The sequence below is a fragment of the Bos grunniens genome, chromosome 9, assembly GCF_055505025.1.
Source record: "Bos grunniens cultivar Pamir isolate PY7600 chromosome 9, Bosgru_T2T1.0, whole genome shotgun sequence".
Taxonomy (NCBI): Eukaryota; Metazoa; Chordata; class Mammalia; order Artiodactyla; family Bovidae; genus Bos; species Bos grunniens.
The window spans coordinates 103506725-103530776 of NC_141173.1; the positions used below are offsets into that span (position 1 = coordinate 103506725).

A 24052-nucleotide genomic window follows, 5' to 3' on the forward strand; every position below is an offset into this window, starting at 1 on the left:
GAAGAATTTCCTAGACCTCCAGACCTCATGGGTCTCCTGCAGAGACGCTCAGCATGGAGCTCAATTCTCAGGGATGTGAGACGACCGTCCTTGGAGGGTTAGGGTTGGCCATCACGGGCTGGACATGTGTGTGTGGAGCAGAGGCGTCCACCCCTGGAGCAGAGGCTGCTGTGGAAGAGAAACGAGCTTCCCCTCCAGAAGGTTTTCCAGCTGTGGGAGGGGCTGGCCCTGGTCCTGAGGGTCTCTGAGGTCCAGTTGACCATTCAGGGGACTAGGAGCACCCACCCCCACCAGAGGACATACCCAGGCAGAGGCAGCCACTCCCCGGGGTGGGTGAGCCTGGGGACCGTGTGGGGTGAGGGTTGGGGTTGAGACGGACTCTGCCCCGCCCAGCCGAGGGGCTGCCACTCTCCGAGGGCGCTGTGATGGGGGAGCTCCTCGTGGGCTCGAGTGGAGTCCTTCATTCTCACCCAGCAGTCCAGTTTGCCCCCATTTCCACTCTGTGGAGAAAGAAGGCTGAGAACCAGACTACAGCTGTCCTCAGATGGAGAGAGAGCAAACCCCCAGGGGAGGGGCAGCTGGGCCCCCGGGGCGGGGCAGGGTCGGGGGACCACCGAGCAGGGTCCGGAGACCCACTCCAACAGGCCCAGGGTGCACACCACCCCGCCTCCCCTTCAGAGTCCTGGGTCCCCCGGCAGGGGCTGTCCTGCTCTCGGCCCCTCGGTCCCCACACGGACCAGTGTGGACCCCCGCCCATCGGTGCCCAGCAGCGGTGAGGGTGAGGGGACGTGCAGGTCTGCGGCAGGTTGGGGCTGGCATGAGAAGTCTGAAGTCCTTTCACTCGGTGATCTCCCCGGGGAGGAGAGCTGTGCTCCTGACCATCTGGGATTCATCAGAAAGTGGGAGCCGTGGGCGCACCCTGACTCCGCGTGCTGTATCCGGAAAGATCTCTTTCCAGCCAGCTCTGAAAACAACCAGATGGGACCCAACTGGGCCTCAGAGATAAACCCTCAGAGGCATCTCTGCCCCTTCAAAAGCTTCCTGCGCTGATTGTAAAAGCAGGACAGATGCCTCCCGGGCCCCTGGGCTGCCTGCGGACAATCGACACCCCGCCCAGGAGAAACCATGCACAGAACAGGGCTTTCCACTTCAAAAGAAGCCTGTTCGGGTTATCTGATGTAGACGGCCAGTGTGGGTTTTTTCAAACCTCGTAGGTGCCTTTGACTCGATACTGGAAATGCTATTTCTTTTGGAGAGTGAACCAACCTGCGAGTATTTTGTTGTTTTGGTAAACATTAGGCAAACATAAATTTAGACCAGGAAACTTACAAGGGTTTCCGAGAAGACCAGGCTTGGTGACAGCGCCCTACCCTCTGCTGTGGGACAGGTGCAGCAAGGGGCTCAAAACCGCTTCTGAAAGTTGTACCAAGACGACCAGCATCGTCATTCCCTGAGCCAGAAATCGAGCCTCTGAGAGGCTAAGCGACTTCCCCAAAGCCACACAGAGCCACACGGAAGCCCTCCCTACGTCCAGCTTCCCTTTGGCTCTCTGTGGGGTTGACTGCCCTCTCTTTCTGTCTCTGCTTCTAGAAAACTGCCTTTCAACTATACAAAGGGGTCAGCGACGACTCAGAGCTCTTTCAGCAGCTAGACCCCCCGCCATCCCCAGCGGGTGGGGCCACACCTGTGCCCTGCGTTCTGGCCCCTTCCTCCCAAGACTTCTGGAAGCGAGGGGTCACGTTTCCTTCTTAACAGAGCCTGACTCTCAATCCCACAGTTCCGCGGTAAGTGCAGGTCCTGGTTCAGGAGCTGCAAGCAAGGCCTCTGGGCGAGGGCGGTGCTGGGATTAGAGGATGTTTGGGGGAGAAGAGCACATGGATGTGTTAACACTTAAAAAGAAGGAGCCATGGAAACAAGAAGTTTCGTACAGGAATAGTCGTCCTGCCGCACGGATGGCACGGCCAGCTTCGAGCACTGAGCTCAGCAGAACTCGCTTCTGCAGCTGCGTGGGTCGGCCCACGGCGCGGCCCGTGGGGCGGGTTGGGGACCAGCGGGGGCTGGCGGCTCAGAGCCATCACTGGCCGGGCCACATGCAGTCCCCACCAGGACCTGGATGCCCTGTCCATCCCCTGGCCCCATCCAGCATCACCCTACCTCCACAGGGACGGCTGTGCTTGAAGATGGAGATGTTCGCTGCTTCCCCTCTGGCCCCATATCAGCCCCCGACTGCGGAGGAACACCCCTTCCTACAGCCTGAGGTCCAGCGAGGCCGCCCCGCCTGAGCACAGACGCGGCCAGAGGTCCCCCCGCCTCCCCCGCCTGAGCACAGACGTGGCCAGAGGTCCCCCCGCCTCCCCCGCCTGAGCACAGACGCGGCCAGAGGCCCCCCCGCCCCACGGCCCAGCCCTGAGGTTCAGCACAAATGGGCGGGGGTGGCAGGAGGGGTCACTGAGGGAGGGGCCTTGTGAAATCACTTTCTCAGCTGTGACCTCCACCCGGCAGGGCGGGAAGGCATCTGCACACACACCCACACCCACACACTCGTGAGCACACACCTGTACACATTCCCCCGTGCACACACACATGTGAGCACACACCTGTACACATTCCCCCGTGCACACACACTCACCCGTGCTCACACACACACACACAACACTCGTGAGCACACATCTGTACACACTCACCCATGCACACACACATGAGCACACACCTGTACACACTCACCCGTGCGCGCACACACACACATGTGTGCACACACCTGTACACACTCGTCCGTGCATACTCACCTGTCGCCCACCCGCCTGCTGGGGCTCCCATCAGCGCTGCAGACTCTCAGCTCTCACGTTCCTTGTCGCCCCAAACACCACCTCCCTGGAAACCACGTGGCGGCAGCATGGGCGGCTCCTGACCGCGCTGTGAGCCGGGGGCTCAGGCTGTCTGACCGCAGGGGGGCCTCGAGTCCAGCGGCGCCAGGCTTCCCTTTCTAACCAAGGCAGATGGACGCGCGGGTACAGGCACTGGTGGATGTCTGGGTGGATACCTGGGTGGTTACACAGGGAGGCCCACAGCGGGGTATATAGGTGGGCGCACAGGCCACACAGGCGGCCGTAATAGATTGCTTCAGAGCTTTTGTTCTCCTCTTTGTCTAGTGTATTTCCTTCTTGCGTGTTCAGTCGCTCAGTCGTGTCTGACTCTTTGGGACCCCATGGACTGTAGCCCATCATGCTCCTCTGTCCGTGGGATTTCCCAGGCAAGAACACTGGAGTGGGTCGCCATTCCTACTCCAGGGGGTCTTCCCAACGCAGGGATGGAGCCCACGTCTCTTGCATCTCCTGCACTGGCAGGTGGATTCTTTCCCACTAGTGACAGGAAGATGGATGAGCCACAGACTGCCCGTCAGTGACGCTGTATGTCAGGGACTCTAAGGCAGCCTCATTTAGAAGGAGCATTAGCACTTTATACAATAAGAAGATGCTTCACTATAAGATGCAATCACATCCATCTCAAAGTGAAACCTGTGACTGTGGAGACAGGAGGCCGTGAAGTGACGGTGTGAACACGGAAGGGACCATCGCAGTCCCTCAGCAAGTCTACACCAGACGAGTCATCGTTTGAGGCTGAGAGTGAACTGAAGATAATTTCAGCCAAACCAAGAGTGAGGTTGTGACCCCTCCCTGGAAAGGACTTCTGAAAGGTGTTCACTGGGATGAAGAGAGATGAAACCAGAAGGAAAGAGTGAGCACAAGAAGCAACGTTGGTCAAATATGTTGTAAATGCAGTGATTCCAGACAAGGCTGAACCACACAAGAGCAATGGCACCTTCTGACGGGGAAGACTCAAACACGGCGGAGCTGAAATGCGGCGAACAGGCGCAGTGAGGATAGGAAGAGGAGTGGGTGGGTTTAAAGCAGTCTGTGGTGCTTGTATCACGAGAGGAAAGAAATAGTTGTTAAATTTAAACTTTCTTAAACAAGAGTGTGTACCAGAATATAAACGGCAACCCACTCCAGTGCTCTTGCCTGGGTAATCCCAAGGACAGAGGCGCCTGGTGGGCTACAGCCCATGGGGTCGCCATGAGTCGGACACGGCTGAGCGACTGAGCACGCATGCTTGCGTGTCAGAATGTGAACGCTAACCACTGACACAGGAGAGGTTATATTTGAAAAGCACACCTTTTCCAAGTCGTAGAATGAACAAAAGTATAATAATCAAGCCATCATAAAGCAAGAAAAAACATTTCAATTAGGAAACATAAAATAAAATATTGAAAACAAATTCAAATAAACTCAATAATCGTCAATGAACTTAATTAGCCATTAAAATATGAGGGACGGAACCCGTGTAAAACAGCATCACAGGTGGGTTGAAAGTAAACGTGTAAATAGATCTGTCAGGAAGCACAAAGCACAGAGGGCGGGGGCTGCGACAGGCGACGGGCTGAACAGATTTTCAAGAAAGAAGCCTTATCAGCGACATCAGCCTCCAGCGCAGCGATGAAAGGAGCCATTCACCAGGGAAATAGAGTGCTCCAGGGCAGAGACCTCGCAGGACAGGCTTCAGTGCGCCCAGCAGACGGGGCAGCCGCCAATCCACAGTCAGGGACTTGTCATCACACCTTCTTCAGGGACTCACTTTGAGTAGAGGCAGGTGAGCTCTACCCCAGACACCTTCTGGAGGGTCTCCGAAAACTGGCCAAGGAGGCCACAGAGACGCCTCCACAAACAGGAACCAGAAGCAACGAAACAGGAGAGCCCTTGCAGGCAAGGCTGGTTCTCAGACCTCACAACACCTGAGGAATGAGCAACACCCAGGCAACCGGCAAGCCCACTGCTGTTTGTGAGTTTCTAAAGGCCATCTGAGTAAATCACAGGTCAGAGAAGAAGGAATAATGGAAACTAAAAACATTTCCCACTGGCACCGGGAATGCACGGCTTCTCAGAGCTGCAGGATTTAGTGAATGCAGTGTGAGGCTGAGCCTCAGCTGAGCACAGACTCAACCCCAAGAAAAACAGAGAGGAGGGGGTGATGAAATGGGAGCAGAAGTTAACGAAACAGGACAGGAAGTGATGTCCAGAGCACCGCACACGTGAGACAGGGTCTTCGGAAACCTGGATTCCATGGATCCACTTCTGGCAACGTCCACCAGACAAAAAAACTTTAAAAGACCAAAACAATTTCTTTTTGCTAAACTGAATAACATTGCTAGGCCTCTGGCAAGACCACACAAGGACAAAAACCAGGGAAAACAGAAATGAGCAATGATGCAAATTAAAAAGTAGAGCCATGAGTGCAGTCATCATGCTTAAATCTCAAGGGAAAATGTGAGCAAGTCTGTTGCTAAGTTTAAAAACTTGGATGAAATGGAAAATTTCCCAGTATACATTTACAAGCTGACTCGAGAGGCAATAGAAAAGGACGCGGCTGACAAGCGTAAAGAAAATGAAGAAGCTCTGAAAAGCGCCCCTCCCCACCACACGCAGGTGATTAAACACGGCGGTCCACCTGTATGATCGCGAACAAAGGGCTCCTGCTTTTCAAAGACTGCTCTCTGACAAGCAAGAGATGGAACCCTCCAGGGAGCAGCCCAGGGACTGGGAGAGCTTTGTTGTGATAATCAGACTGGCAGAGCACAGAAAGGGATTTTATAGGCCAGTCTCATTTATGAGCAGGAGATGCAGAATGTTAGCAGACTGATTGCAGCAATGCACTCAAAAAGCCCATATAAGCATTTCAAGTCTGGACTTGGCAAAATATGAGGGGTGGGAGTAAGGTGGGGTAAGATGAAAAGAGGGGCTTCCCTGGTGGCACAGATGGTAAAGAATCCTCCTGACAGTGTAGGAGACCTGGGTTCCATCCCTGGGTCAGGAGGATCCCCTGGAGCAGGAAATGGCAGCCCACTCCAGTATTTTTGCCCGGGAAATCCCATGGACAGAGGAGCCTGGTGGGCTGCAGTCCGTGTGGTCACAAAAGAGCTGGACACGACCGAGTGACTAAACAACATGAAAAGACTTCTGTTGAAACCACGTGGTAGGCATTTTGAAAGTCCTGCTTTCTACTTCTGCGTATGTTTAAAACTTTCCACAACACAATGATTTACAAGTGTGAGCAAAACCTTCACAGTCAGTATTCTTCATTCCACGCACAGTTGGGTTAACGTTTCCTTAATGCAATTCATTTTACTAACAGATTAAAGGAGAAAAGAACGTGATTGTCTCAAAAATACTCAAATTTCACACTATTTTCAATATCTTTCGTGTATACAAGTCAGAAGAGAATTTTTCCTTTATCTAAAAATAATATATTTACCAAAAATCAATCAAAAATTGTGAGATATTAGAAAGGCTTACTTTAAAATGAAAAAAGAATGCACACTAACTTTCATTACATGGTTAGTGAAAGCCAGGTGGGCCTGCAGACCTCCCCTGGGAGCCACGGCCTGACCTTGGCAAGACGCCCCCGACAGATGGGGTGACCCAACTACCCGCCCGTGCGCTTGCTTTAGGTCCCCCAGCTTTCCCGTGTGGTGTCAGGGTAAGAATCCACCTTGTCTGCCTCACACCTTTGTCCTGAGAGACACAGGGAGACCCTGGGGAGACGACATGTGAAAGGTGCTAAGTGAACATTAATCATTAACCGTAGGTACTTGTTAAAGATAAACAGCAAATAATACACCCCGGTCATTGCCAAGTACTCTGTGAGTCTGAGTTAATTAATACCTCTCTCAACCCAGAGAGCTGACTTCCTCTCAGCTATAGGCTTCTAATAATCCTCTGATTAACTATTTTTCCTAAATTATATGTAAAAGCACAATCTTCACCCTAAACGGGCTTCTGATATCATCCATTTCCCAGCTAATCCAGGGGCCAGTGTGGGTTTCCACAGCCTCCGTGTGAGTCATGATGGAGGTAAGTTGCACAGAGAAGTTAACTCTTTTATTTTCTGCTGTCTTTCCTGACCACCTCCGGTCTTTTTTGAGTGAACTTATAAGAGCTCCTGAGTAGCAGTTTTAAACACAATAGACTCTGTGGACCCGCCCATCTCTGCATCCTAACCACACCACTGCTTCCAACAGTTTGACAAAATGAAAAGATATTTGATGGCAAATAAGATAAATAGAAAAACAATTTAAATGAAATTCAACTCCAGGAACTATCATTCTCCCTCCCTGATGGCATCACCAACTCGATGGACGTTAGTCTGAGTGGACTCCGGGAGTTGGTGATGGACAGGGAGGCCTGGCGTGCTGCAGTCCACGGGGTCGCAAAGAGTCGGACACGCCTGGGCGACTGAACTGAAACTCACAACTTGGAGTGAGTCTCAGGATCCGTGACAGAGTTGGATGAAACAAGTGTTGGTTTAGAATCGAGCAAATCACCACGGCTGGTCCTCCCAAGCACAGGGTTTTCACGGCGCCCTTAGGGAGCTGCGTCTGGAACCCGTCAGCCCGAGGACATACACGGCAGCACAGGGGGCGTTCGCTGTCTGTGGGCTCTGAGGCCGTCCTTGTAAACGCCCCAAAGTGAGACTCTGTGTTTGACGATTTCTCAGCAGCTTGTCTGGTCATCAAACACCAACCCGTTCTGGAGGAAGCTGCCACAGTGCTGGGCTGCTCCAAGGCTTGATCTCGGAGACCCGGGGAGACAGCCTGGAGACACGTGAAGTTCGGGAGTGTCAAGGAGGGGAAGGCGTGCTCTTCAGGACTGTTAGGACCATACAGGTGCCGAGCAAATGGCAGGGAACAAGCGCTTTCCAGCTGGTGACAAGCTGCTCTCTAGATGTGGCTCAGAGAGCCACTGTCAGAAGCGCTTTGCGAGATGAACACGGTGGGAGCGCCCGGGCGTCTGTAGGTACCAGACCTACTCAAGCTGGGGCAGAGTCCTTGCTTGGCCTCTGGGCATCAGCTGAGCACTTAGTGCTAAAACAAGCCCCCTGGTGCGTCTGTTCAGTGTCCCTGGGGATTAGAAATGACTCTGTCTACGGACTTTCCTTGGTGGGGGGTGGCAGAGGAAGAGGCTTCCTCCCTGTGATGCAGCAGCCCCGCTGAGCCGGCCTCCAGGCTCTTCCTCCCTCTCCGTAGGAGGATGCAAACTGCAGCGGGGACACGCCTGCTGGCGGGCAGGCCACAGGGAGGGCCCCGGCTGACACCACGGCTGTCCCCGCCACACCGGCCACCCAGGAGGTGATGAGTGTCACAGAGACTGATCTGAGACTCCAGGCTGTGTGCGTCATCCAGCCAGTGGTGTGGAAACTGGTCCAGTGGTGTCTGATGGGACTACGGCATGGAGATGGAGGAAGACGATTAAGGAAAATGAAGTCAGAGTGCACGGGGGTTAATGATTTGCTGCTTCGTTTGCTGGGGGCTTTATCCTTGGTTAGGAGATCATGGCTGCTGCTGCTGCTGCTAAGTTGCTTCAGTCGTGTCTGACTCTGTGTGACTCCATAGATGGCAGCCCACCAGGCTCCCCCGTCCTTGGGATTCTCCAGGCAAGAACACTGGAGTGGGCTGCTATTTCCTTCTCCAAAGTGCATGGGGGTTAATGATTCGCTGCTCTGTTTGCTGGGGGCTTTATCCTTGGTTAGGAGATCATGGCTGAGAGAAACATAAAAAGGGAAATAAAATGGAATGAACAATAAAAGAGAATGAAATAATAAAAGGGAAATAAAATGCAAACGTGGTAATAAAAATCTTGGCCAGGAGTTCTTGTTTCTGTAGGGAGGTTCTTCTTAGAGATAAGAACGTATCCTTGTTTCAGCGAGAATTCTCACTTCTTACTGGGGTAAGGGAATGACGTTAGGAAATGCTTCAGTCTCCTTTGGACCCTGAGTCGCTTCTGCTCATGGGTGTCTTCTGCAGGGCACCGCGCCCCTAAACCACAGAAGGGCCGTGAGCTGCGTGTCTGGCCTCGAGCACACCCCTCCTCAGCATCTCCCGCCTCGACAGGGACAGACCTCCTGACACTTCTCAGACCCACCTCTGCAGGGGTGGTCACAGGCCTCTCCAGACACGAGCCTAGCAAGTTCTCCCGGTGTCTGAGAGCCTGAACACGCACAGGTCAGCGGCCAGACCTCCCATGAGCACGGGGCTGGAGCCTCAGCCAGCGCCTACCTGCCAGGAAGAACCCGCTCCCGCTCATCTTCAGCAAACATCCCAGGAAGCAGCCCGGGGCCAGCCTGCAGGATGTCGGGTCGTCCACGACGGGGTGCCGGGCGCGGGTGTGACGGGCCGCCCCGACCCCGCAGGACTGACCTGCGGCGGATGCTGCCTACTTCCTGTCCTGCTCCCAGCTCAGGGCCAACCGGAGGACCCCGAGTGCGCCCTCCCAGGCTCATGGGCCCCCCACTCCTGCTGACCCCTGCAGCGCCCCCTCTGCCTCCAGTACTCCTGCCTTCCTCCCCAGGAAGCTCCCCCACCCCTGTCTGCCCAGCCTCTGCCGGACGCTGACCCCTGGCTTCAGCAGCCCTGCGTGGACAGCCCCCACTGGGGGTGGTCTTCTCTCACTCCCACGCCTCGAGGACTCCCAGGTCCAGGATGAGATCTGGACTCTCTGGGAGCACCCCGCTGGACCCACTCAGTCTCCCTCCCACCCCAGCTCCGCATGCCTGCTCGGCCATGGCCTCCTTCCCCACCGCCCCCATCTCCCCCAGCTAAACCTCTAACTGCGCTGTCCACGTGGAGTCCAAACACTGTTCCTTTGGGCCCGGGTGCCAGGCATTGACCTCTTCAGGGGCTGCTAGGTCATCCTTAAGAAGACTCTTGAGAATCCCTTGGACTGCAAGGAGATCCAATCAGTCAATCCTAAAGGAAATCAGTCCTGACTACTCATTGCAAAGACGGATGCTGAAGCTGAAGCTGAAGCTCCGATCCTTTGGCCACCTGATGCTAAGAGCTGACTCATTGGAAAAGACCCTGATGCTGGGAAAGATTGAGGGCAGGAGGAGAAGGGGACGGCAGAGGATGAGATGGTTGGATGGCATCACCGACTCGATGGACATGAGTGTGAACAAACTCTGGGAGAGAGTGCGGGACAGGGAAGCTGGCGTGCTGCAGCCCATGGGGACGCAGAGTCGGACACGACTGAGCTCCGAAGAGCAGCGGCAGCAGGTCACCCTTGCTGGCTGCGTTTCCTCCAAGTGGACAAAGCTTCCCCAAAACCGGCGTCTTGGGTTTCCGTACCCAAGCCCTAGCAGCTGGTGCGGTTCCTGTGAACAGCAGGGGCTCAGTGAAGGGGCCTGAGTGCAGGCAGCGGTGAAGACAGGCTCTGGGTGGTCGCCCAGCCACCCCCTGGTTGTGGGAGAAGTAGGCGGGGGGCGAGTCTCTCCTCCCTGCAGCCCTCTATGCTCTCTTCCTCAGCTCTTCCCCCTCCCGCTCTGTGCCTGCTGACGGGCTGTGGGTGTGGAGCCACCCCCTCTTGGGGTTTAAACTACAGGGATTCTGAGATGGCAGTGCTTGTGGGCGCGGGTTTATTCTGGATCTGCAGGGGCACCACCCGCGTGAGCTCTTCCCACGTGGGCAGTTCCCCCGGGGCCCCCACCTCAGGACTCGTCTCTTCCCCAGGACCCCCTCTAATGCCATCCCACGGGAGGTCAGGGGGTCAGCGCAGGAACCCGGGGATAAGCACATTCAGGTGGTAATAGGAGAAAAACCTGCTCCCTTAAATCAAACAAGGCTGTTTGATAAAATGGCTGAGGTATCTTCCTGATACAATTACATGTTTTTTCTAATTTTTATGAATTAGCTATTCTTATCTGTTTAATTTCTATCTTAGTTTGACTTTGATACTTGAAGAACTAGTTTATCCTTTATATATTCTCTTTCTTGCTAGAATATTTGTATTTCAGTCATGCTGGAAATTACAAATGCTTCCTAATGATCTCAACAGTCAGAGAGTAAATCTCTTTTTTTTTTTTTGGCTTCAGGGATGGGGAAATAGCTCACCCACCTTCTAATGCACTGGAAGGACCCCCATCGTTGAGTATTCCTCCGCCCTCCCCGTCACAGGCCACCTTCAGCCCAGAGCAGCTGCCTGCTTTGTCTTCCCTTCATCCTGAGCAGTTACGACCATATCTGTTCCGAGGAAAAACATGCTAAAAACACAAATTATTCAGGCAAATACATGGAATGTCTCAGTTAATCTCTGTTTCTGCACACTCTGCCCTCGACCTTCTGCCTTCCCTGAGCATCTTTCTTCTCTGAGTTTCTGGTGCCTCTGGGCTGGGGGCGGGCTCTGCCTACTGTCGCAGATGTTCTCAACTTTGATTCTGTGCCTTTAGGTATTTTCCACAGAGCCTTCCCCACGGCGCTTGCCAGCCTGCCTGTGCTGCTCCCAGGGGCCAGAGACCCTCGCCGTCTGTCTGTCTGATTCGCTGTCTGTCTGGCCCTCCATCTGCTCTTTACCTGGCCGTAGCCTCCTCTGCGACCGTGACCTCCTGGGCTGTCCAGGAGGACAGGCTGTTGGCACGGTTGATCACTGGTTGGTCGGTTGGCATGGTTACTTTGCTGGTTATTGGCACGGTTGATCGCTGGTTGGTGGGGTGGTATGGGTACTTTGCTGGGTTATTGGCACGGTTGATCACTGGCTGGTCGGTTGGCATGGTTACTTTACTGGGTTTTGGCACAGTTGATCGCTGGTTGCTCAGACAGGCCCAGCATCTTCTGGGTGGGGACGCATTCCTATCTGGCTCACTTCAGAGGCTGAATCATGAGGAAACAGCCTGGCTTCCGAGAAAGAGAAGCACTGTCAGGACACCCACTGCACCCCTTTTGCACTGACCCTGCAAGACCTTAGCCAGAGACAGAGCCCGGGGGCTCTCTATGAAGCAAGGACAGTCCCTGATGACGACAAAGGAAGTCTGCACTTTGCAAATGCGGCACTGCGGCCCCTGAACTGGGAGAAGCTCTGCCCGATGCAAGAGAGGACGTCAAACACAGCAGGACACGCACTGTGAAGGGAGCCTCACGGCCGTTTCTCCAGGGTGCTCAGTGAGGGGCGCAGGCTGTGGACACTGTGAGGACCGGGGCAGGGCTGGCCTCTCAGCCCCTGGATCCTCTCACAGGACCCCCACCTGCTCAGGGACCTCTCCCCTCTCAGGCCACATGGATGAGAATTAGACCATTAAAGAGAATGTCCTGTGAGCTGTGCTGTGGTCACTTGGTCATGTCTGACCCTTTGTGACCCCCTGGACTGTAGCCCGCCAGGCTCCTCTGTCCACGGGATTCTCCAGACAAGAGTACGCTCTCCTCCAGGGGGGATGTTCCCAACCCAGGGATCGAACCCAGGTCTCCTGCGTGGCAGGCGGACTCTTTACCAGCTGAGCCACCAGGGAAGTCCATGAACACTGGAGTGGGTAGCCTGTCCCTTCTCCAGGGGACCTTCCCGATCCAGGGATCAAACCAGGGTCTCCTGCACAGCAGGCAGACTCTTTACCAGCTGAGCCACCAGGGAAGTGCCTGTCCCGTGTACAACCTTTTACCAAAAAACCCACCACTGGTAGGTTTGGCTTCTTCCTCCAAATATCAACACAGCTTTAGAAAAAGCTTAGGAAGACCCTTTCAAGTGGATTCCATGAGGCCCACGCGGGAATTCTATCCAGACTCAGCAGAGGCCTGGGTATCGACGTCTGTGCCCAGCCCTTGGAAACAGTGGCATTTTAGAGGCTGTACAGAAAGCAGTCCTTCTGTTCTGCCCTCACTTCTGGAAACCACCCAGTCTGAACAGATGAACTTCTTTATTCTAAAATGTTAATCTCCAAAGAGTGCCTCTTGAGACTGTTTGTTCATGACTATCTAGTGTCTAGTATAAAATCTACTATTTCAGCTTGCTTTCTTGTTGTCTGCCTTCAAAAGTTTCTGCCAATCTGTGCATTTAGCCCAGGAGGGGCCGACGGAGCCCAGACCCCCTGAGGCTTCCCAGGGGGGACGCCCCTGCCCCCCAGGCCTTCTCTCTGCCTCCAAGCCATAGAAGCAGCCTGGAAATTTTCAGGGTAAAGTGCTCTACAAACTAAGATGCTCTCAGCAAACAGATTCCCCGAAAATCCCACCTTCTGGAAAAGCTGAGGGAAATTTCCTTTGAAAAATAAACACCACATACAAGGGTTTCTTTTCAAAAGCACTTTTATGCTCAACACATGAGTGCTGGAGACTGCGGCGTGGACTCACACGAAGTGCGTTCTCCCCCCTGGGTGAGAGGGTGTCCTCACGGTGTGAAGGACAAGGGTTTGCTGACCACCAGCTATGTTCCTGAGGGGGGAGGCTACAGGCTCAGACTGACTTGCAAAGACAACACATTGCCGCTGTTTATTCACCTGGAGCATCTGACAAGGACGCATATTCCAGCCCCGTTTCTCGAGCACAGCGCTGCAGCCATCGGGTTCACCGCCCGCCCCCCGACGTGCACAGGACTGAGGGCACCCATCCTGGGCTCGGGGCACAGGGCCTGGGAGGCTGGATGTCAGGCCTGCAACCCTGGAGTCCTGGAGACATCCACTGGGCCCTGTGGGCGACGCACCAGAGTCACAGCCTAACCCAGGGGCAACTGCCCAGGGACACCCCGGCAGCTCCTCTGAGGGGACCCCTGTCAAGGGGCGGCTTCTGGGTGGGACCAAGCAGAGGTGTCAGACGGCAGCCTGCACACCAAACCCCGAGCGAGGCTGGGTCAGTCCTCGGCCGGGGGCCCCTCTGCCGGCGGGCCCGCCCCTCACACCATGGTCATGACCTTCAGGGCGGCCGGCTGGAACCTGCGGATCTTCCTCTTGAGGGCCTTGGAGGCCTTGACGCGGCACAGCCTGGGCACCGGGGGCAGGGCCAGCCTGGAGCTGGCGCGGGCTCGCTGGCCCAGCCGCCTGCCGCCCCCTGAGTCGCTGCCACTGGACTCGGCGTCCCCGAAGCGGCTGGTGGTGTGGTCGCTGGCCTCGTCCCCGCTGCTCTCGGCCGCGGTGGAGAGGAGCAGCGAGGCGCACTCGGCCGAGCGCTCCGAGCCGTCCGACGCGCTGCGGGCGCGGGCATCCTGCAGGGCTGGCGGGGGCCTAGGCCTGGCGCACACAGGCCGTGGGCCGCCCCCTCTCCGGGCCGCGGGCCTGTGGGGCCCCAGGCCGGGATCCGGGCGCGCCCGGGCTGAGACGTCCGCCGAGGACCGCCACCGGCGCTGCCTCTTCCGCGCCGCCCCGCCGGACGCCCCAAGCGGCGCGGCTTCCCAGGGGAACAAGGCCTGAGCCGACGCCCGGTGAGCCTCCCGCCGCGCCACCAGCAGGGGCACGAAGAAGGACACAGGGTACAGGCTGGACTCGGAGCAGGACCGGCCGGGCGCCTCTGCAGCCAGCGTGGGCCTCCGGGGAGCAACCCCCGACTCTGGGGGCGGCCGGGGGATCCCGAGGGCGCCCCACTGCAGCTGCGGCCTCCCAGGCCCTGGCGTCTTGTTGCTGGGCCCCCTCCTGACCGTCACAGGCTTGGTCTTGGGGGGCCCCGGGGGGGAAGCTCCACTGGCGACCAGGGCAGGGTGGATGCAGCGTCCGTCCACGCGCCCACTTGGCCACCTGCCTCCGCCCGGCCAGCCAGCGAGCACCGACGGCTGAGCAGGGCAGCGGGGAGCGGGGGCCCGGCCACAGGCCAGCTGGGGGGCATCTGGACAGGCCTCCAAGTGCACATGGCCGTGACATGGGCCACGTGCCCCCTCGGGATGGCTGCTGGGGCGTGGGGTGCCTACAGAGGGTGTGGGTGGCGGCCGGGCGAGGCCGTCCCCGCTGGCAGCCCCGCTCACCACCGCCCTTCCGGGGGTGCAGGCCGGCTTCTCCAGTCCACCTTCACCGTCCACCTTCCGGACCCCGAGCTGCGGCGGGGCTGGGGACGCCTCCCCTCTGGGGGGCCCCCGGGCACTCCCACAGGCCCGCAGCCGCAGAAGCCGCTCAATGTAAGCTGCGGCTGGGCCAGCCTCGAAGGCCAGCCCAGGACGCATGGAGCTGGGGCCTGCGGGGCTGGCGGGGGGCGGGTGTGGGGGCGCGTGGCCCTCGCTCTGTGGCGTCTCCCTGGCCAGAGCGAACAGTGGGCTCTGCAGGGCCACGGCGTGCAGTGGGCTGGGGTAGGGATACACCTCCCGGCCACCCCGGGACACCAGGTCGCACTGGTACTTGGGGTCCACACCGTGGCAGAGGAAGGGAGCGGCCGTGGGGTGTGCCCCGGCCTTCTGCAGCCCCACATCGGCTGGCAGGATCCTTTCAAGGTCACCTGGGAAGGAGAAAAAGAGGGATGCGTTGAGGAGGGAAGACGCAGGCACTGCCCTGGGGCAGGAAGCGTCCCCCGCCCAGCTGCGGCGGGACAACCCTGGCCCCGCACACGCGGTGTCTGGACACGCGGGCAGCCTCCGCACGTCCACCACCTGGGCAGCTCCAGCCACAGCCGGCGGGGCGAGGCCGAGACCCTGACGCTCAGTTTCCGCCCTCGTGCGGCAAAGGTGCAGAGACGCAGCGAGAAGCAGGGTCGGGGACAAGGTCACAGGGCAGACCGTCCCTGAGACGTCTGCAGATGCGCCCACATCCGCCGGCTCAGATCCAGCACCAGGAGTGAGGGGCCTCTCCTTTCGGGACCATCTGAGGGATGGGGAGTGTGGGGACCGTCTGCGGGCCGGGGTGGGGGAGCCACGGGTGAGCTGAGCTCTCTCCACATCCATGCCCAGCTCTGCTCCAGCCTGGTCCCAGGCCGGCCATGGAAGGGTGTGGACGGATGCTTGTTTTAAATAAGAAAACGTGCTTTTCATCACCACAGTCCTGCTACGACGAACAGAAGCAGGCCTTTGATTCCTCTGTCCATCCAAAAGCCCACGGAAACCCTGGAGCAGCCCCTGTTGGGGTGGAAGCCCCCCACAAGCACAGGGCTCCCTGTTCTGTGCTTGGCAGGTCGGGGCCGCCCCCACCGGGATGTGAGCTCGGGGCTGCCCCCACCTCCTCAGGGGGGGCTCGAGGGCCCAGGGGGTCCCCCACCGTCTGGCTCTCCTCACCTGTGGACACCGGCCGCGGCCGGGGCTCCTCCTGGAATAGCTGGCCTGGCCCCTCCTCGCTGGCCGGGGGCCCCCACGCAGGCAGGGGGACCCCACACACGGCGGTCTCGTCAGCCGACCGGGGCCGGCAGTCCCCCGAGCCAGGCCTGGCCTTGGGGGCGGCGGGCAGCAAGGTGCCCAGGGAGCAGGACACGTGATCGCTGCACACGGATGTGCAGGAGGTGGACAGGGAGCAGGAGCCGCCGTCGCTCAGCTCGTAGAAGCCTGGTGGGGGACACAGGTGCTCAGTGTGGTCCAGGGGACCCCGTGCGAGGGGGCTGTGGGGCTCAGGGGGGTTCCCGGGGCGGGAATGCCCAGGACCCCCGCTGCCTCCTTCCCCTGCCCCGGCCCGGGGGGTCAGCGGGCCCTCCAGCCTCGCCCACACCCCCGCCCACCACCTGCTCACCACCTGCTCACCCCTCTCTGGGATGATTGGCTCACTCCCCAACGTGACCACTGGCGTCTGGCCCTGGGAGTGGGACCCTCTTCTCCCCTCCCTCCTTGAGCCCCTCAAACTCCATCTGAGGCATCAACCAGAAAAGGGGTCGCGTTCAGGGAGGCCCCCGCCCGGCCCTGCTACAGGCCTGACAACCCAGCCAGCGGAAGGATCTTGCAAACAGAAAGACAGAAAGACGCGGCAGAGAGCACTGTCCTCGGGGAGACGCTGGTCTCCCGGGTTTGCTGTCTGAGCTGCTGTCTAAGCCTGGCACCTGAAGAGGAAGCCAGGTGCCCAGGACCGTGTCAGTCAGAAGGCTGCCAATCATTGCTGTGTGGCCCTGAACGAGCTCGACACAGGTCACAGAGGCCGCGGTGCTGCCCTTAGGCTGCATAAACCCACGGCCTCAAAACTCGCCGTGCTACCACACAAAAGCCGCTATCTGCAGCTCCCACATCGGCTCCACCCAGACACAGCCCAGAACGTGCCTCGGCCCAGAGAGAGGAGAGAAACTCACGCAGTTTCTTCCCCCCAAAGCAGCATTTTCCCAACTAAACAGCGCACGCAGCACTCTCTTCTTTTCTCCTGTGAACGCTCAGGCGCGTCCGACTCTGTGCGACCCCAGGGACTGTGGCCCACCAGGCTCCTTTGTCCATGGGATTCTCCAGGCAAGGATACTGGAAGGGGTTGCCGTGCCCTCCTCCAGGGGATCTTCCCAGCCCAGGGATCGAACCCGCGTCTCTTGTGTCTCCTGCATTGGCAGGCGGGTTCTTTACCACCAGCGCCCTTTGGGAAGCCCCCTTTCTTCCCAATCGCACTTAAATACAAGCATTGAAAGTATTCGGATCCTTCCGTGATGCGCGCTGACCCCGGGGCCCGAGCAGCGGTGGGCTCGCCGGCCGGCGTACCTGAGCTGGGTCTGCTGTCGCTGTCCGCGGTCTCGCCGGGGCCCCTGCGCACGTCCAGCTGCAGCGCGCTGATCTGCCGGTCCAGCTGGTCCAGGTGCGTCTGCAGGCCGACGTCCTGGCGTCTCAAGCGGTCCTACGAAGGGACAGAGCGGGGCACAGACCCATTCTGAGTACAGACCAGGAGGCTGGGGCGCCTCATGAAGCCACCTCACATGTGGCAACCTCCCCAACCCCCCGACAAACCCCAGCCTGCAGCCCCGCTCCCCGCCCCGCACACGGCCTCCCGGCCCTCCCGCCAGCTCCTCTTCCCAGGTACAGACGCTGGAATCAGCAATAGTCACTTAGACATCTTCCTTTTTAAGGAGACAGGGTAACGCAGCTTATGAGAGAGGGACTGGGATCTAAACCAGCCCCAGGTCCCCAACTCCAGCAGGAGCCCCGAGGGTATTTTCAAGGTCTTTCCATCTCTGCAAGAGCCCGCTGCCCCGGGCTCGCGCCCCGTGGACCCTGCGTCTGGCGCCTGTGCCACCACGTCCCTTCACGGCGGTCCGTCCGTGGCACCAGGGGGCTGGGCTTTCAGCTCCTCGGGGGGGACAGGAGAGTCCCCAGGAGAGAAAAAGGGCCCCACCTTCTGCAGAGCTGTAGCCTACATGGCGCAGCTGTGCCCCCCTGTTGGCTCAGATGGTAAAAAGTCGCCTGCAACGCAGGAGACCTGGGTTCAATCCCTGGGTTGGGAAGATCCCCTGGAGAAGGGAATGGCAACCACTCCAGTATTCTTGCCTGGAGAATCCCATGGACAGACGAGCCTGGTGGGCAACAGTCCCTGGGGCCACAGAGAGCTGGACACGACAGCTGTGGCATCTCAAGGATCAAAGACCAGAGTGAACAAGCAGGCCCTTGGAACGGAGGCAGAGAACAAACCAGACCCTCATCGTCCTTCCCTCCCCTGTGTCGTGGCCGTTAACAAACCTCAGGTCCTTCCGAGCAGCGTGACCTGTCTCCCTTCCCACCGCACAGGGAGAAGGTGCTTGCCTTCCTCTCCCGCACCCAGCGCACGACCCACGAGGCCCCATCCCGCGCCTGGCACCCTGGCATAAGACGCAAGGACCTGCTCAGGGTGGGCCCTCCCTTGAGCCGGCCCGCTGTTGTAACAGCGTCTCCCACACAATAAACCCCATTCTCCTCTCGTTCTGCTTCACGTCTGGAAATTCTTTTCCAGCCTGCGCATGGACCACGACATGAGCAACGCACACACACGGCTCGCACAGGAGGCGCTAAGGATGGCCCTGCAGGGCTCCAGGGAGCGGGACGGGCCTGCAGGAGGGGGTGCCCGGCGCCGGGGCGGGTGCAGCCTGTGTTGCCCAGCGCCCTCTGGTCTCAGGGCCCACCTCCCAGCTCTGTCCCGCTCCAGGCTTTGGCTGCCCCGGCTGTGAGATGTGTGACTGTGAGTGCTAACTACACGCGTGTGCGTATCATGTAACACACACACGTGTATGCGGCCAATGCTTACCATACATGCCCACACGCGTGCACACACGAGTCACGTGCATGTGAAACGGCACCCGTGTTTCACAAACGCTGACGCCCTTCCTTCAGTGAGAAAACTGCGCCCCGCTGTCGAGGCTCACAGCCTAAATCTCTCATTTTGATTACCAATGAAGTTCAAGGCCAATAATTAGTGTAATTATATGGGTCTTCCTGTAAGAAGGTGGTTAATTGTATTTCTGTTTATTATATAGGAAATGAGTAATTACTTCAGCAATTTCAATAATACGAGAAGCCAGTCCCAGAGCAGGTGGCAGCAGCTGCTGAACCTCACGGGACGACGCCATCGGCACGCTGCTCCGGGTTAGGGGCCAAGAGCCCGGCGCCCAGTGGGTGGACCCATCCTGTCCAAGTCCACTTTCCCAGGACCCGATGCAGGGGTCTCAGAACAAACCCCACGTTTTGCAGCAAGACAGTCTCCAGCCTCATGGAACAGTATCTGTAATCGTAACACTGTGAAAGGCAGTCCTGAGTTTATTCACGTCTTACACACTCAGAACCACCGAGACCTCCTGGCCACCTTTGTCCCTGAATGTTCTCACAGAGGGAAACCCTCCCCAGGTGGACGGCCCAACCTGAGAGCTGGGGGCAGGCTCCAGGACAGGCTCCAGCCAAGGAGAATCACTTAGATTCAAACAAAGGGAGTTTTTCCTGCAGGAGGCCCTGGGGCCGCTGGAAGCCTCAGCTGCCTGCTCAACCACACTTCAGGGTTTAAACTCAGTGACGAGACCACCTCCCTCCCCAGCCTCGAGCCCCTTCCTCCTGAAAGAGGCCCCCTCTGGCTTCTTCCTCCCTCTCCAGCCCCGTCCCCCTACCAAAACTGACCCTGGCCTGTCTGTGCTGGAATAAATGCTCTGCGATTACCGTGTGCCCGGCCTGGCTGCGGCTGGCGGTTTCTGTTTAATGTCGAAAGGCCCTGGTACCTTCCAGGGAATGACCATGTCCCCAGGACCCCGCCGCAGGGCAACAGGGCGTCTCACCCCGATGCACACCGTCCTCCATGGGGGGTTGTGTCTCTGCTTCTCATTAGCCCCTCCGTGGGCTCTAAGGCTGTGCTAAGTCAGGGGTTCCTGCGGAACCTGCATAGAGCATGGCCCGCTGCGGAGCCGGGCGCCCAGCATTCCTGCGCTCGCCTGCATTTCTGCAGAGACAGGCGTGCGGCAGAAGTGTCACCACGGAGTACACGCGATGGCCGTGCCGCATGGGCTCCCTCCAGAGCAGCGAGCCTCACTGTCCCCACGCCCCCGACGCACCGCAGGCCTTCCGGCTCACTCGGGAAGCATGTCCTGAGTCCCCCAAACCTCGCGAGGGGCGAGGGTCTGCTGTGGAGGAGAGACAGCAGGGTTCCCAGGGGCGGGGAGCCCTGGGGGCCTCTGTTCAGACCCCCAAGCTCCCTGCCACACCAATTAACTGAGACTAGGACGCACCTGGGAACCTGCACTTTGACAAGCTCCCCGGGGACCAACTTTCTGTGACCACGAACGCTTGAGAACGTCTACCCAAGGAATGCCGTTACAACCAGACGTCTGGCTTAGCCCGTCTTCGAACTGTTGACTTCACAGGCTGCAGAGGTGGATTTGATTTCCTCTTGTTTGGCCCTTCCGCTCCCATTTGCAACCCAGCTTTCTGGACCTCTCAAAGCTCTGCAGCAGATTCGGAGGGCAAGAGGGGGAAACGTCCCCACATTCAGGGTACAGAGACGGGATCTAGAACACCTCCGCCCTTTCCCCGAAACCCGGGCACACGCACAGGAAGCAGCTTGGGCATCAGTCCCGTGGCACCGCGAGAGCCCCACCCGGCTGGAGGAGAGGCCCTCGGAAGGCCAGGGTCCCAGGTGAGCCTCGGGGAGTATGGGAGCCGGCCCCGCACAAGGAGGCCCGGCCTGGCCTGTGGACGCCCCTGTGCCGCCCCGTGACCTCGAGCCAGTCCGTGTTCCCGAGAGGTCAGGGCGCAAGCACCAGTGGCCCAAGGACAGCACCAGACGCTGCGGCTCCAACGGCAGTCAGACCTCCAGCCCCTGCTAAAGGCCAGTGCCTACCAGGGAGGAGGAGCCTCTGCCGCTCGGGCCGGGCAGCGTGACCAGCGGGAAACTCCCCACGGGGTCCCGGCAGGTGCCCAGAGCCTGCCCTCTTGTCCCCCCGGGCCCCTCTCACGCTGGCAGCTCCTGGCGGGACGTGGAGCTTGCAGGCTCTCCGGGGTGTTCAAGGCTTCTCATCAGGGCCGCTGGGAACCTGACCCTGACAGAGACGGGAAGGGCAGCTGCGTCTCGGGGAAGGACAGCCCCGGAAGACAGAGGTGACCACAGCGCCGGCCACAGAGGCAGGGTCGGAGGTCACGGGGCTTTCATGAGCTTGGAAGTCTAGGACGCAGAGACGGCAAACACTGAACCCTTCTTCCCCTTTGCTATCAGCAGTAACGGTAGCTCGTTTACTTATCCAACAAAGACTCACTAAGCACCTACTTCACGCTTCCTGCTGTGACTTCAGCCGCAGCAATTAACAAGGCGCAGCTCCTCATGGTAAACGTTGGCGTGGGGACCGCTCCTAAAGGCAGCACAAATCCCCCAGGTGCTCGAGCTCATTGGCACCTGGGGCGTCTGGGACAAAGCTGCTGCGGGTCCCATAAAGGTTCTTCCTGTCTTCACACCTGATTGGCGCCCCTACCCAGGTTAACCCAGGGCGGGCGGCAGGGGCCCCTGCCGGAGCCGCGAGTTACCCAAGTGTGAGACAGAGATGGAGACTGCACCCTGCGATTGCACCCTTCACCACAGAACTGGGATCCCTCCTAATACCTTCCCTGTAAGAAAGATGTGAGCCTGTTAATCGCTGGGCTGATGTCACACGTACTCAATTCTTCTTCCCTTCTGATCACACAGTCTGTGCCAAGAACAAAGTTTCAAGACAAAGCGTGCGTGTTCCTTCTGGTCCCCACATTAAAAAAACAACAAAAAAACCGGTTTGATCTTCTCTCCCAAAAGGCTACTTGTAATTAGAGGCTGAGAACCCACAAGTCTGATCTGTATATGACTTAAGCTCGGTTAATCATCAACTGTGCTCCAGCGCCCCCACAGAACAATGCACAGCAGCACCCGGAGCTCCTTCCCGTCACACACGTGTCAGGCACCTCGGCAGGCTTGTGTGTGCCTCCTCCAGGGAGGCTGTGTCTGGGTGCGCACGCACGCACACACACACACACACGGAAGCTACACCTGCAGCTCTGACTGGATTAGATGGGGCGGGGGGCGGTGAGAAGCCTATGAAGTCCCACTTGGGAACTGGCTCCTTCCCTCCATGGAGGAGCCGGGGGATCCCAGGAGGAGAGGCTGCACCGTCAGGAGACAGTGTGGAGAGACAGCGGGAGTCCTGGGAAGCATCGCAAGGCACTGGGCTTCCGGATTCTCTAACCCAGAAGCAGCTCACCAATCACTGACATGACATGACTGCGCTAAGCTGACAGCAAGGTGGCAGCTTCATCCAGCCTGCTTTGTACAGACGGCAACTCTAAACAGGGCCGATTTAACTTCTCAGTCAAAAGACTTTCCACTTGGAGTAATAGAGTCCGTTCTCAAACAGGCATCTTTCTGTGGACTGTAGCCCACTCAGTCATGTCTGACTACTCCTGACCCCATGGACTGTAGCCCGCCAGGCTCCTCTGTCCATGGAATTCTCCAGGCAAGAGTACTGGAGTGGGTAGCCATTCCCTTCTTCAGGGGACCTTTCTGAACCAGGGTCGAACCCGTCTTCTGCATTGCAGGCAGATTCTTTACCGCCTCAGCCACCAGGGAAGCCTTCTAATTTTTCATTAAAAAAGTACAGCAACCCTGCAAAAACTCTCTTCAGCTGACGCCAATATATGAAGTGAAATCACACAGCAGATCAATAACCGGGCAGTGAGCTGAGTGTCCTCAGTGGCACAAAAGGAACCCGCGTGTGGAGGAGTCCGCTGCTGGCCCAGGAGGCTTGGTCCCACCGCCTCTCCGTCCAGAGGACACACCTCTTTTCCTAGGTCAGGTTACATTTTAAAGCTGGAGAGGCCTCATCAGATCCATGCTTCCCCCAACGTCTAGTTACAAGGACACGACCCCAGAGCTCAGCCTGGGCTCAGGCCAGCTGAGGGGCGCGTGGCACTCTGTCCCCCGACCCACTCCGCAGGGAAACACTAGCTCCCGGAATAGGCATTCCAAGGAGCCCCCCGCAGGGCAAACCGATTTGATGCGTTCTTATCAGCCCAAGAGGGAAACTCCAACACACAGGAATTCATCCTCAAAGTCTGTGTGCGCCGGGCGACACGCAGAGCCGGGCGCAGCCCCAGGGTGCGGGCGGGCCGGGCAGCTCTCAGCACCCGCATCCGTGGAGCCTCCGCGTCCGTCTGCGTTGGGACCGAGCTGCGTCCTCCGAGGCCGCCGAGGGTGCCCTTCGATCGGCCGCCTCCGGCCCCGCGCGCCCCCGCTCCCCCCGCGTCTCCCCGCGCTCCTTACCAGCTGCTCCTGCAGCGCCGCCAGCGCCGCCTCCAGCCGCAGCTCCTGGGCGCGGGGGCCGCGGGGGGCGGCGGGCCCCGGCGGGGGCGGCCCGGCCAGCGCGCCCCACACGCGCGCCTGCTGCCTGGCGCGCAGCCCCCGCAGCTCGTGCAGCCCCGCGAGCGCCGCGCGCAGCCTGGCGCCCACCCGGCGGCGGTCCCAGCCCGCGGGCCCCGGCGGGCCGCCCGGCGCCCACATCCCGCGCTCGGCCCCGCGAGCCGCCCGGGCCTCGCTCCCGGCCTCCGGAGCGCCCGGCCGTGCGCGCGGCCTCCGCGCCGCCGCCGCTCCCCGCCCCCGGCCCGCGGGCCGCCGAGGCAGGCTGGGACCTATCGGTGGCCGCGGAGGCGGTGTCTGCACCCGCCCCGGGGTCACAGCGGCCGCCCCCGGGCCCGCCCCGTCGGCGGGGCCCCGCGCCCCGGGCACCCGGGCCGCGCGCTCCCAGGCGCTCCGGAGGACGCGCGGGGACCCAGGAGGGCGTCTCCCGGGGAAGAGCCGCCGCGCGGGCGGCGGGAAGGTGTGAAAATAGACCGAAGGCGGTGGGAGGTTTTGTTCAGGTTAAAAGCAAGTTTTATAAAACAAGTTGCTGCATAGTATCGCATTGTAGGATTCTTACCATTATAAA

The 24052-nt window shown here is 58.9% G+C and overlaps 1 protein-coding gene across 3 annotated transcripts; it reads right to left on the reverse strand.

Annotated features, from left to right (window-relative positions):
- Window positions 1-13093: 13093 nt before the first annotated feature.
- DACT2 (dishevelled binding antagonist of beta catenin 2) lies at window positions 13094-23818 on the reverse strand. 3 transcript variants are annotated; one of them, XM_086318749.1, is made up of 4 exons: window positions 23392-23818; window positions 17370-17502; window positions 15987-16250; window positions 13094-15217 (listed from the first exon to the last, which is right to left on the reverse strand). In XM_086318749.1, exons 1-4 carry the CDS (start codon window positions 23626-23628, stop codon window positions 13695-13697), a joined length of 2157 nt encoding a protein of 718 aa, XP_086174875.1. In that variant the 5' UTR covers window positions 23629-23818; the 3' UTR covers window positions 13094-13694. The 3 variants fall into 3 exon arrangements, with proteins under 3 accessions (XP_086174875.1, XP_086174877.1, XP_086174876.1); XM_086318751.1 differs by lacking the exon at window positions 23392-23818 and adding an exon at window positions 21376-23338; XM_086318750.1 differs by lacking the exon at window positions 23392-23818 and adding an exon at window positions 19124-21346.
- Window positions 23819-24052: the final 234 nt, after the last annotated feature.